Genomic DNA, 12,991 nt, shown 5'->3' on the forward strand with positions numbered 1-12,991 from the left:
GTGGTTCAGATGCATTCCAGAACGCATAGATTTGCATGTCAAGTGAAACAACATTGTTTTCTTTAAAGGCCGTTCATATATATGTGGTGTGATTCTGATGCTGTTAAAAAATAATAATAATAAAAAAGGGTCCTGTGCATGTTTAGTGCGGTATGATTTTAAGCTCCATAGACTGAAAATCAAATTTCAAGCACAAAATCACACCGCAAATTTGCACTCCAAAACGCATGGCGAAAAAAAAGAAAAAAAATCACACTGCATCGCACCCAGTCTGAACCTAGGCTCAATGTTTGGACTGATTATGTACTGGACATTTTATCTTATTTATCAAAAAAAGTCAACCAACATTGTATCAAAAACAGTGTACTGTAATGTCTGCCTCTGTACGAGTGGTACCTATAGCACCAAGCTATATTCCTTGACCACTCATACAGAGGCTGTACTGAGCCATGGGGAGTAGAAAAGATTTGTCAAAAAATTCAGGGAGCTCTTGATACCAAGCCAAGGTCAGGTAGACCAAGCAATATTTCAGCCCCAACTGCCAGAAGAATTGTTTGGCATACAAAAGAAAAACCATACAGGCCCCCTGTGGAAAAATATGTTTAAAAAATAAATAAAAATAGGAGCACAACACAACAATACTTGAACAAAAATGAGCTGCCTGGTCAAGTTGGCATAAAGAAGCCTTTACTCTGCCAATGTCACAAAAAAAAACAAAAAAAAACAAATAAAAAAAAAAACAACTACAATATGCCCAACACCACTGGCGCAGCAAAGGCTTCTTCTTTTTCCAGAACAACCTGCATTTCTCCTGAGGTTACCTGTGGGGTTTTCTTTGCACCCTGAACAATAATTCTGGCAGTTGTGGCTGCAAACTTTCTTGGTCTTCCTGACCTTGGCTTGGTAAAGAGATGTCTGAATTTTCCACTTAAGTGTTTGAACAGTACTGACTAACATAGTCAAGGATTCGATTTATCTTTATATCCTTTTCCATCTTTATTAACAATCCATTAACTTGTTACACAGGTCTTTTGACAGTTCTTTTCTGCTCCTCATGGCTCAGTACTTAGCTTGCTTAGTGCATCCACACCTGAGCTAACAAACTCATTGACTATTCACAGACATGAATTGCAATTTAAAAAGCCACAACTGTGGGAAATGAACCTTTAATTGCCATTTTAACCTGCGTGTGTCACCTTGTATGTCTGTACCAAGGCCAAATACTGCAGGGGATGTAAAGTTTTGATCAGGGCCAGTTGGGTGTTTGATGTCATCATTAGGATTCAAACATGAGACAAAACAACCGTGATAATAAATGGTTTTATATGATCACTATCCTTCAATAAAAGACAATTTTTGGCATGATCTGTCATATTTTTAATATCGATGCCAAAATTTCAGGATTTCAGCCAGGGTATGCAAACATTTGAGCAAAACTGTAGGCACTACAGCGACAGGATGCAGAAGAGATGTACAGAAGGAGGAAGGGAGGGTTGAAAAAAAACACAAAAAAAAAACACAATCCCACCCACCCCCGGCTTTGAATCTGCAGCTGCTTTCCTGCCTTCATTCAGGAAATTCTCCTTCCTCCATCCCCTTGGCAGTGAGAGGAAGAGTAGGGATCTCAAATGTAAACGCTGGCATATGTGATCACTTACAAGGGTGGTTACAAGGCACAGAGTCACTCTGATTGGCTCTTTGCATTTTATCCATGACTTCCACAGCAACACATTCATGTTTAATAGCATTTGCACAAGTCAGTGCAGCATATTGCTGCATCATTGGATAGGTTATAGAGGCTCAGAGAGCACCACAGGTAAGCACTCACATAAAATTAAACAATGATACCAAGAGAAACAAAACTAGACAAAACATTTGATGTTATATGTTTTATTAATGGCCCTCAGACTTGCCTAAAGAAAACATATATAATATAAAAAAAAAGAATTCAAAATTAAACTCAGAAGACAAAAGATACGTCAATAAAAAGAAGGTTCCCAATTAAACGTGGCCTGCAACTGATAATGCTTAGTGTACTAAATTGAATTCTTTTGGTACATAAAATAGGACATTTTATATATTTATATAAATATGATGTATTGCACTATTTACAGTTAGAAAATTAAGGAAAACTGGGTGCATCTATTGAGGAAAGCTTTGCTTTCAGTGCACTGAATCCTTTAAAAGGTTGATGTTTCTCCATAGCTAGAGGGAGTCCAGTCCCTCTCCAGTAAGTTGTCCAGCTGGTTTTTCCTTTTGATGTCAAATTGCTATGGCAACAGAACCATCTTACAAAAAGAATACACACGCACGGGTGTGACCTTCCACCTATGCTACCCATTATATGCTATACTAAAGAAAGCCTTTCGGTGTGAAATCTTCTAAAATCAGGTATTTCAGATTACAGGAGAAAAAGTGAAGAACACACACACAATCAGAAACATTTAAAAAGTAATGTTAATTCTCTCAAAATGCCCATTCTTGTAATAATCTGAACCAGGCAAAATTTATTGGAAAGCCTTTTTTATTATTATTATTTTTTTTTAATAATTCCTTACAGAAACTTAGAGTGTAAAATGGAAACTCCAGTTCCACCCATGGGTACCGATTTTATGAAATGAACCCATGCACCATTTATCATGGCTACGTAGTTTGTGAGCAAAAATTATTTCACCTGCCTTAATCTCCGTAAAATCACTAACTTCTAGTGAAAACGGAACCGCCATGGTTTGGCTCACATATTGTACATAATTATTGCCTGGTCAATAACAACCCTGACATTACTTAATGTTCATTCCTAAATCCTGAGGCCTCTAAAATATAGTGATTTTTAGTAGCATGTGGACTGGCTTAACTAGGTACTTTAGTTTAAAAAATATATTTTGATATTGTTTATTTCATGGGCGTTAAGTGCTACAGTACAAAAATGCTAGTTCTAATAAAGCGACCCCTTAAGCACAACTCATATACCCACACTATAGAAGCACAGAATTTTAAGAAAACAAAACAAACAAACAAAATAATTGTATTTTAGATCTCTTTCTTAATTTCGATTTTTTTGGCTTTCGGAACAAGGAAGACATTCCCATCTTTTGTTTGTTGAAGTGAATATTCGAGAGGGGAGTACGGTTTTCCATCCTCGTCTTGCAGCTTGTTGAAGACCTCCATATACAAGGTACCGAGTTGCTTCTTCATAAGACGAAGGCTGTTGTTATATTCTCCCTTCTCAGCAAGTAGTTTTTCTTTCTCATTCTTCAGCTGATCTAGGTCACTCTCCAACTCCACAATATTCTCCATTTTCCTCTTGCGGCAATTTTGGGCTGCAACCTTATTTTTTCCACGCCTGCGTATATCTCGGATGAGAGCAAGTTGGGCGTCATTAAACTGGTGTTTGGACATCAAAACATTGAAATCATCCACAGGAAGGTTAACAATTGTATTGACTGAGAATGGTACATTAAGAGCTTTCGCTCTTTGCTCGTCTCTAGTGAAACGAGCCTCCTGGCGACTTAAAGATTTGTCCTTTGTAAATGGGGACCTACTGTGACCAGGCCTAACGGGCAACTCTACTGCTGGAGAATTGAGAGATTCGGCTTCAAAGGATCCATCAAGTGGTACAAAAGGCGAGAGTGAAAAAAATGCATCTTCTGTGATTGACACTGGGAACTCTTCAGTGGGATTTTTGTGTTGTATGCTTTCATGTGTGCTATCCATATCTTCTATTTCAGAATCACTGTATCCATAAGGAGCATCTCCATAGACAGAAGAGCCCATAGATTGCCCAGGTGACGTAGAACATGGACTTGTGCCAACTGAAACTCCTGAATCGGAATCATTGAATTCTGATGGATTGTTCCCATTAAATGCTTTGCACATAGAAAGGTCCTTTAGATCAACAGGTTCATTTAAAAGTTCAGTGAGAGACTGGCCTGAATTGTCTGTTAAAGGCACATTGGTCACTTTGGGGTCAATAAGGGTAAATATGTCATCACAAAAAGACTCCATATTAAATGTTTGGTTTGTATTTACTGTGGGCACATTGGGTACAAAGGAACCTGCAAAGTCATTAGAGAAAACCGGCGCGGCATTTTCAACTGGCTTTTCCAAAGGTGGTACTGGACTGTGAAACATGTAACTGGGTACAGTCTCTGCAAGGGGTTCTTGATTTGAATACATACTCAGGTCCGCAAAGCCATCAATCTGACTGCCGAAACACTGTATGGAAAGAAGACACAGAGCAAGTTAAATTGTGGAAAACGGCAATTCTACCACCTTAACCACTAAAATACTGGACACTTTTACCCCTTCCTGCCCAGGACAATTTTCAGCTTTTAGCACGGCCGCACTTTGAATAACTAATTGTGTGGTCATGCAACACTGTACCAATATGACATTTTCATCATTTGAGACATATAGAGCTTTCTTTTGGTGGCATTTAATCACCATTGGGGTTTTTCATTTTTTGCTAATCAAACGAAAAAAGAAAATTTAGAAAAAGAAACAAAAAAAACTAAATTTTTCTTAGTTTCTGTTAGATCTACTATGAACTATTGTAGTAGTGCAAGGGCCTGCCCGCTTGGATACACATTGATTGGATTGTGAAGGTGTGTCCTCCTGTTAACCAACCCAATACAGGGCACTTTCACCTGTCCAGGCCAATTTTCAGCTTTCAGCGCTGTCACACTTTCAATGACAATTGCGTGGTCATGCAAAACTGTCCCCAAATTAATTCTTTGTCATTTTCTTCACACAAATAGAGCTTTTTTTGGTGGCATCTAATCACCTCTGGGTTAATAAATTTAATCCCCTCTGATAATCAGGGAACTGGCGAGTCTGCATTGATAATCAGGGCACTGGTGATCAGTGACCCAATTATCAGTGTAAATGTGCTCCAGTCAACCTTGCTGGATATTGGCTCTCCTTTCCCCACGTGCTGTCATTGTACATGCAGATAAACGACAAGCTTGTTTACATGTGATCAGCTGTGCTTGGACACATGGTAAAGGGCTACTGTGATTGGCCCTTTACCTCGATCTGTGATCAGCTGTGTCCAAAGTAGGGATGAGCTCAGACGTGTTCGCATGCAGAGCCCACCAGGAAGTCAGCGCAGCGCTGCGCTAATCACAGGCAGTGAGACATTGCCCGGATGTGCGGCTGCAGAGATCGGGCAATGTCTCACTGCCTGTGATTAGCACAGCGCTGCGCCGACTTCCTGGCTCATCCCTAATCCAAAGTATTGCTGGTTCCTAGGATAGACTGACAGGTGCATAACTTCAGTATCCATTTGTCCACTCAGAATTTAAGATTATGAACATTTATTTACTGTGCCCATGCAAGTAAGTGATTGTGAGCCAGCTTAAAGGGTTACTAAACCCAGAACCTGCATTCACTATATCTGGTCTCCCACAGTACACAGAACATGGAAATGCCATAATTTTAGTAAATATAAACTGATAAATACCTTTTTTCATTGGCTGTATATGGCAGTTTAAGAAGTCTTGCGACTTGTATCAGTGTATGCTGATAGCTTGTAGGAGGAGTTTTCATTTCTCCCACGATTGTCCTGTCTGGACCGTGCTGATTGCTCCTGTGCTGATCACACTCTCCCAAGAAAAAAACAAACTCTAGCAATACACACCAAACTGAGCGTGTGCAGCCTGACTCCATAGATTCTGTAAATATCAGGTTATTTTTGGAGTCTGTGGAAGAAGGGGAGGATCAGAGAAGACAGGATCAAGCAGCCTTTTTACACAATGCAGAGGATTAACCCCCTAGGTTCCACAGAGTATATAAAGCATGTTCTATTGCATATACAGACCAATTTTACGGTTTGTTTAGTAACGCATTATTGTTCCATACTTCAATAAACCCCCATCCACAGACCACGTTATCCACCACGACACATTTGTGGGGAAGAGACCCTTGTCCTCTTAACATTGGAATAAGCTGCTTTGTCAATGCAGGTGTTTGGAAGCTGGCAGTGGGTTATTTGGGGGGGGGGGGGGGGGGTAGGATGACAGTGGGTAGGGTGTTAGCAAGGTGGCAGTGGGTTAAAAGGGGGGGGGGGGTGTGAGGATGACAGGGGGCAAGGTGGCAGTGGTGTGCCAGGTGTGATGAGGATGACAGGGAGTAGGGTGTCAGCGAGGTGGCAGTGGGATGCCAGGTGTGATGAGGATAACAGGGGGTAGGGTGTCAGCAAGGTGGCAGTAGGATGCCAGGTGTGATGAGGGTGACAGGGGGTATGGTGTTAGCAAGGTGGCATGGACATCATAAATGATTTCTGCATGTGTAATATAGAACAGTGCAGTAGCAGTAGGAGTGTTATCTTGTTTATGGGAATCACTGGCTCTTGAAATCCACTATAGCCAGTGTCCACATGCTTTTATGGGAGGTAAATCATCCATTAATCAAGACCCCTTTCCCACTGAGGCATTTTTCAGGCGCTAAAGGGCTAAAAACAACGCCTGTAAAGCAATTCGGCAGCGGTGCTACACAGGCGATATGAACCCTTTCTTCGGCCGCTAGCGAGGGTAAAAAGCGCCCGCTAGCAGCCAAAAAGCACCGCAAAAAAAAAAAAAAAAAAAAAATCGGCACTCTACCGTGGCCACGCTGTTAGTGAAAGGGCTCTTAATTACTGGGCATGGAGGAGAAGGAAGGAGGGATTGGGCTGTCATTTAGGATCTATATACATACCCAAGTGTGTGATGTCAATACCATGGGGGTTATTTACGCAAGGCAAAGCCACTTTGCACTACAAGTGCAAAGTGCACTTGAAATTGCACTTGGAAGTGCAGTCGCTGAGGGGTAGATCTGAAATGAGTGGAAGCTCTGCTGATTTTATCATTCAATCATGTGAAAGCTAAAATGCTGTTTTTTTATTTTCCTTGCATGTCCCCCTTGGATCTACAGCGACTGCACTTCCAAGTGCACTTTCAGTGCAATTTCAAGTGCACTTTTCACTTGTAGTGCAAAGTGGATTTGCCTTTAGTAAATAACCTCCCATGTGAGTTGACTATCTCGGATTAAACAGGAAATATTCTCTCCAGCAATAGAGACCAAACTGAGCATGTGCAGCCTGACTCCACTCACTGTGTCTTATCCGGACTGGTCCAGGGGAACAGTGCAGGAGGGGGAGGCTCTGTGCATACAGGATCAAACAGCCTTTTTACACAATGCAGAGGATTAACCCCTTAAGTTCCACAGAGAGTATAACAAGTAAGTTTAATAACATTTTAAGAGTACTCTCCCAACATACAGGTCCAGTAAAAGATGCTGCCTATCGATATTTTGAGAAGCAAATGTGGGTCATGTGGTTTAGGAGAATAATAGTCAGTTTGTAATACTGTAGGCTTGTGTATCATTAGAATGCTGGCCACAGAGATCATCAGGCGTGCTCTCAGAAGTACAGAGGGTGTTTTATCTGCAGTATTTCATTGTTATGGATGTAGATACATATAAAATGTTTGCTAAATAGGCACAAGCCAATTTATTATGCAAAGTGCACAAATAATGACGAACTACGAGCAGACAGAAAAGACCATTTAATCCATTAAAATAGTTTTAATAATATTTTAATAAAACATTAAAGGTTTTACTAAACCCACAACAGTAAAATCAGTCTGTATATGCAGTAAAGCATGCTTGTTATACTCACTGTGGAAACTAAGGGGTTAATCCTCCACATTGTGTAAAAAGGCTGTTTGATCCTGTCTTCTCTGATTCCCCCCTTTCTCCACTGTCCCCAACCCATCTCCCGATAGAACATAGCCTTGGGGGAAAGCTGCATGTGCTCAGTTTGGTGTATATTGCTAGAGTTTTTTTTCTTGGGAGAGTGCATGTGATCAGCACAGGGCCAATTAGCACTGTCCAGACAAAGGGTCAGGGGTCCTGCAGCCTCATAGGACAAACAGGGGTGCATGAAAACTCTACAAGCTTTAATCAGTGTTCAGGCAAACACTGATAGAAGTCACAAGACTGCTCTAACTGCTGATGAGAAAAGGTATTTAGCAGTTTATATTTACACAAATAAATGCATTTCCATGTTGTGTACTGTGGGAGACCAGATATACTGAATTGCAGGGTCCTGGGTTTAGTAACACGTTAATACATTCTTACTTTTTTTTTTTAACATAAAGAAAAAAAAGTGTGTGTGTAATTATATTATATATATATATATATATATATATATATATATATATATATATATAAATAAATATATATATATATATATATATATATATATATATACACACACATAATTTATTATACAATTTATTAGTTGTAGTGAAACCTTTTCAATTGTTATCCCCTCTATATCTCACCTCTATATGTGGAAAAAGACAGCAGGCACGGACTGTTCTGACAGCAAACAAAAAAAAATCCATCACTTATGAGGACTATCAATGCTTGTGCATAGCCCCACACCCAGCACAATCCCATTGATGTCATTACTATGTTGCCAAAGCTTCACTAGCCAATAATATGCAGAAGGTAGGGAGGGGAGGGCAAGCTTCAGTACTCATCAGGAAGTATTGATGCTTTTCTGGTTAGAATGGCCCAGGATTTGGAGGCTGATGCAGGTATGTGCATATTTATGTGCACTGAATATCTGCAGCAGTTCCCCACTCTCCCCCCCCCCCCCCATTGAAAGCCTCTTTAACCCTTTGTCTACCACTGTAAGATTTCTTAAATAGCGTGGTATACATGGGGTTAAAGCAAGCTCCTACACACTTTTTACAGCTGGCAAAAGACTTTCAGATAAAAAAGGATCCGGAGGTGGCTCTAGAGCAACACAATTACTTTTAGCCCTTGTACACACGGGCGGATATTCCGATGGAAAATGTCCGATCGGACTGTGTTGTCGGATAATCCGACCGTGTGTGGGCTCCATTGGACTGTTTCCGTCGGAATATCTGACCGACAAAGTTTTAGAGCTGGGCTATAAAATTTTCCGACAACATGATCCGATCGGACTTTGTCCGACCATTTGTAGAGAATTCCAATCGGACAAAGTGCCACGCATGCTCAGATAAAATTCCTAGACCAAAGCTATTGGCTACTATCCTGAACGTAGTCCCGTCGTAACTAAATAACGTCATCACATTCCGAACGATCGAATTTTCCAACAACTTTGTCCGGCCATGTGTATGCAACACCAGTTTCAGACAAAATCCGTCGGACAAAATCCGACGGATTTTGTTGTCGGAATGTCCAACCGTGTGTACAAGGGCTTAGAGGGCTCTGGAGGTGTGTAGTTTCAAGTAATTTCTAGCAAAAAAAAACAAAAAAACAAACAAGATTTTGGGCCAAACTCCGCAACTGTACTGTATTAGACCCTTTTTAGCTCACCTAATTTTATGGTTGGCTTTAAAAAAAAAATAAAAAAATAATCACATTGTAATAATCAGAATTTGTATGCGATTGGCTTATAGAGACGTCACAGTAATAAGCCTACCTGTAACTCGGGAATGGACAGCAGCTCCTCCCAGGCCTGTTCCATTTCTCGCATGCCTTCTCCATTAGTGGTTGTGTTCTGCAGAGTTTCTGGTGCAGGAAGCTGCTGTGGAGGGAGCAAGTTCTGACCGACCTCCATGTGAGGACTGGGTGCAATTTCAGTTTGGAAGGTCATTGTAGGTGCCTGAAAAAATACATAGTGGGGTTTCTTTTATATATATTTTTATTATATGTCAAGTGTTTGTATATTGAATCTTTATATATCAAAAATATTTAATACAAGCTGAAATTGCTCTGACAGAGGGTTGGATTCTTGTGCAGCCCTCCATCATACCCCAGACAACTGGAAAGTCTTAGTATCACTCTAAAAAAAAAAAAAATATCAGACTCAAAATGTGCAGAAAGACTGTGGAGGAGTTGGTTTACTCCGGGTCTGTACACCTAGAAGTGATAATTAGAGGCACTGGGCAAACTGCCACTACCCTCTTCTTGCAGTTTGGCTCAAGGTGCATGGACCCAAAGTGGGCAAACTGTATTTACAAAGTACAATATTCCACCAAGAATCATGCACAAACCTTGCAGGAATTGCAACAATGGAGACCATATGGCACTGGCAGGCCAGACAGCAGTGTGGAACATTTCATTATACACCAGAATGTGTTACTGACAGCCAGCAGTGCTTATGGCTTGTGATGGCTAAAGAGATCCAGTTCAGTGCAAAAATACAGTTCTAGTGAAGGTGTAATTAAATCCACAAAACCCAAGTATAAAATCCTTTCTTATTTAAGTGGTAGTAATCCTAAAAACAAAACAAAAAAAAAACAGGATTTAATATGATGCAGCACACCAAACCTTAAAGTGGTTCTAAAAGTTGAAGGTTTTTAACTTGCATTCATCCTATAGAAGGAGGAGGATCAGGGCTGCTCTGAGCAAAACCATTGCACAGTGCAGGTAAGTATAATGCCCCGTACACACAAAACAGAAATTCGGCTAGCAAAAGTCCAATGTGAGGTTTTGGTCGGAAATTGCGACCGTGTGTATGCTCCATCAGAATTCCCCCCAGCAAAAGTTTGAGAGCAGGTTCTCTATTTTCCCGTCTGAAAAATTTCCAATTGTCTGTATGCAATTCCAACACGCAAAAAAAACACGCATGCTCGGATACAATTCAACGCATGCTCAGAAGCATTGAACTTAATTTTCTCAGCTCATCTTAGTGTTGTAAGTCACCGCGTTCTTGACGGTCGAAAATTCAGAAAACGTTTGTGTGACCGTGTGTATGCAAGCCAAGCTTGAGCGGAATTCCGTTGGAAAAAAAATCCAAGATTTTTCCAACGAAAACTCTGGATTGTGTGCACGGGTAATAAGATATGTCTTTTTATTTATTTTTTAATAAACCTTTAGATATCACTTTAACCACATGACCTCCAGGAATATTTACTAACCCTCATGACTAGGCCATTTTTTGCGATACGGCATTGGGGTACTTTTACTTTTTACTAGCTCATTATGAAATACTTATCCACGCAGCGGTCCCGGCACACTGCTCTAGCCGGCAACATTGTCTCCCAAATTTATTTCTGCGTATCGCAGGCTCCGGTGCTTCGATTGGCCGGAGCCAAGATGCCATCACTCCCACGAATGCGCCACTGACATCGCTGGCACTACTAAAAGTAAACATCACCTAAACAGCACACATTTAGGAGATATTTACTACATCTACAGACAAGCCTTATTTTAGGCTTACCTGTAGGTATAAAATTAAGAAAAGGGACTTTACTACCACTTTAAGTCACATACTCCAAGACTTGCATAGAACATAATTAAATGAAAAAAGGTTTTACAAGAGAAAATGAAAAATTGTTTTTAAATCACAAAAAATTAAGTAGTCGCACTCCTGAACAAAAAGCCGTAATTTGTGTTTATTGAGCTTCTCCCTCCAATGTGTACTCATAATGAGCATATTTGTGGACAATTAGGGCCATTTTGAGTGAAACAAGTCTGAGGGAGGAGCTCAGGGGATCTGATGTATATTAGATCCATCATAAAAACTGATCATGTCTTTTTATTCTGGAGTGCGATTACTTTCAGGGCTAGATCTGGGCCCCGGATGTCACCAGTCCTATTGCATGCACTTCCAAGACCTGTGTAGCTGTACTTACAATCTTCATAAACTAGTCAGTGACATACAGCATACAAATGTATTTTATACAATGAACATCACTAAAATACATGTACACCGAAAGGCCAAAAAATGCATAGCAAAACTAAATATATAGCATGGTTTTATCCATCTCCACTCCTGAAAATACAGCAATTTTAAAAAGGGGATTTCCTCTTCCATCAGATTGTGTGCTCCATGAAGACCTTTGCTCCCCTCAAAGCTAGTTTTATCAACTATCTAGGGGCTGAAAGCAGCCCAACAGTTTCCAGATCTGGTGGCTTGAGCAACTTGAAAGCAGCCCAACTGTTTCTAGACCTTAGATCTGCTCTGAAGCAATTAGCTGAGGTCCAAGAAATGCAACTCCCACCACAGCACAGAAGGGATTTCACACTGTCTTAAAGTGGTTGTACCTTCATGCATTCTACCTTCTGAGTGCAGCAGACCCCCTAATACTTATCTGAGCCCCATCTCAATCCAGTGATGTCCAAGAGAGCCTTGCCTCTCCAGGGACTCACACTCCTGATTGGCTTTTGGCAGCAGCGGGAGCCATTGACCCCCACTGCTGTGAATCATAGCCAGTGAGCCAATCAGGAGATGGAGGGGGGCAGGACCGAGCCACGGCTCCATGTGTGAATTGACACAGGGCAGAGGTTTGGGAACGCACCTGCTTGGGTGCCCCCAGAGCAAGCCCAAGCCGCTTGCTTTGGGGGCACCCGGCAGGAGGTAGGAGCGCCAGCGTGGGACCCGAGATAAGAAGGATCAGGGCTGCTCTGTGTAAAACCATTCAACAGAGCAAGCAAATTTAGAATATGTTTTTTTTTAACAAGAAACAAACCCAAGCAGACAGTTAGTGGGGGGGGGGTGTTCAATTAAGCTTGGACAAAAAACAAACAAACCTGGAAGCTGATTGGTTTTTGTGCAGAGCTGCACCCAATTTCGCACTCTCCAGTTTTAGTAAATCAACCCCTTAGTGCCTAAACAGTCAACCATCGGGCCCAAGCATTGTCTCATGGTGGCGGGGTTGTTGCTAGCACAGTCCCTATACTGATCTTAGGGTATGGCCGGTGTTTTTGAATAGGATCTTTGTAGAGGCTAATGCAAGGAAGGTAAGTCATGTCAAGGCATAAGAAGAGGCCTTCTACACAACAGGTAGGTTAATTTCTTTTTACTTCATTGGCCATTGCTAGTTGCCCTTCACTATACAATTACGTACAAGATTCCGCTTAGAATGTAATCTGTAGTTTTAAACCCTAAATAGTTACCTCCATCTGGAATGTATCAGCTAAAAGTTTCAAGCATTCATCAAAGGACAATCCTTGGCCCAGATCTGGCTTATTCTAGACACAAAAAGAAATGTAAACATTAGCTGGTTGATCC

At 41.0% G+C, this 12,991-nt stretch overlaps 1 protein-coding gene across 1 annotated transcript in view; it reads right to left on the reverse strand.

Annotated features, from left to right (window-relative positions):
- Positions 1–1,874: 1,874 nt before the first annotated feature.
- Positions 1,875–12,991, reverse strand: part of NFE2L2 (NFE2 like bZIP transcription factor 2) — a 52,685-nt gene continuing 41,568 nt past the window's right edge. Inside the window, exons 3-5 of the mRNA XM_077448088.1 lie at positions 12,877–12,951; positions 9,455–9,637; positions 1,875–4,215 (exon numbers count right to left, since the gene is read on the reverse strand). Coding sequence (XP_077304214.1) covers positions 3,031–4,215; positions 9,455–9,637; positions 12,877–12,951 — 1,443 coding nt within the window. The 3' untranslated portion in view covers positions 1,875–3,030. The remainder of the gene's footprint in view (positions 4,216–9,454; positions 9,638–12,876; positions 12,952–12,991) is intronic.

Source organism: Lithobates pipiens, unplaced genomic scaffold (genome assembly GCF_037356315.1).
Source record: "Lithobates pipiens isolate NorthernLeopardFrog02 unplaced genomic scaffold, aLitPip1_a1.2 Scaffold_22, whole genome shotgun sequence".
Lineage (NCBI taxonomy): Eukaryota > Metazoa > Chordata > Amphibia > Anura > Ranidae > Lithobates > Lithobates pipiens.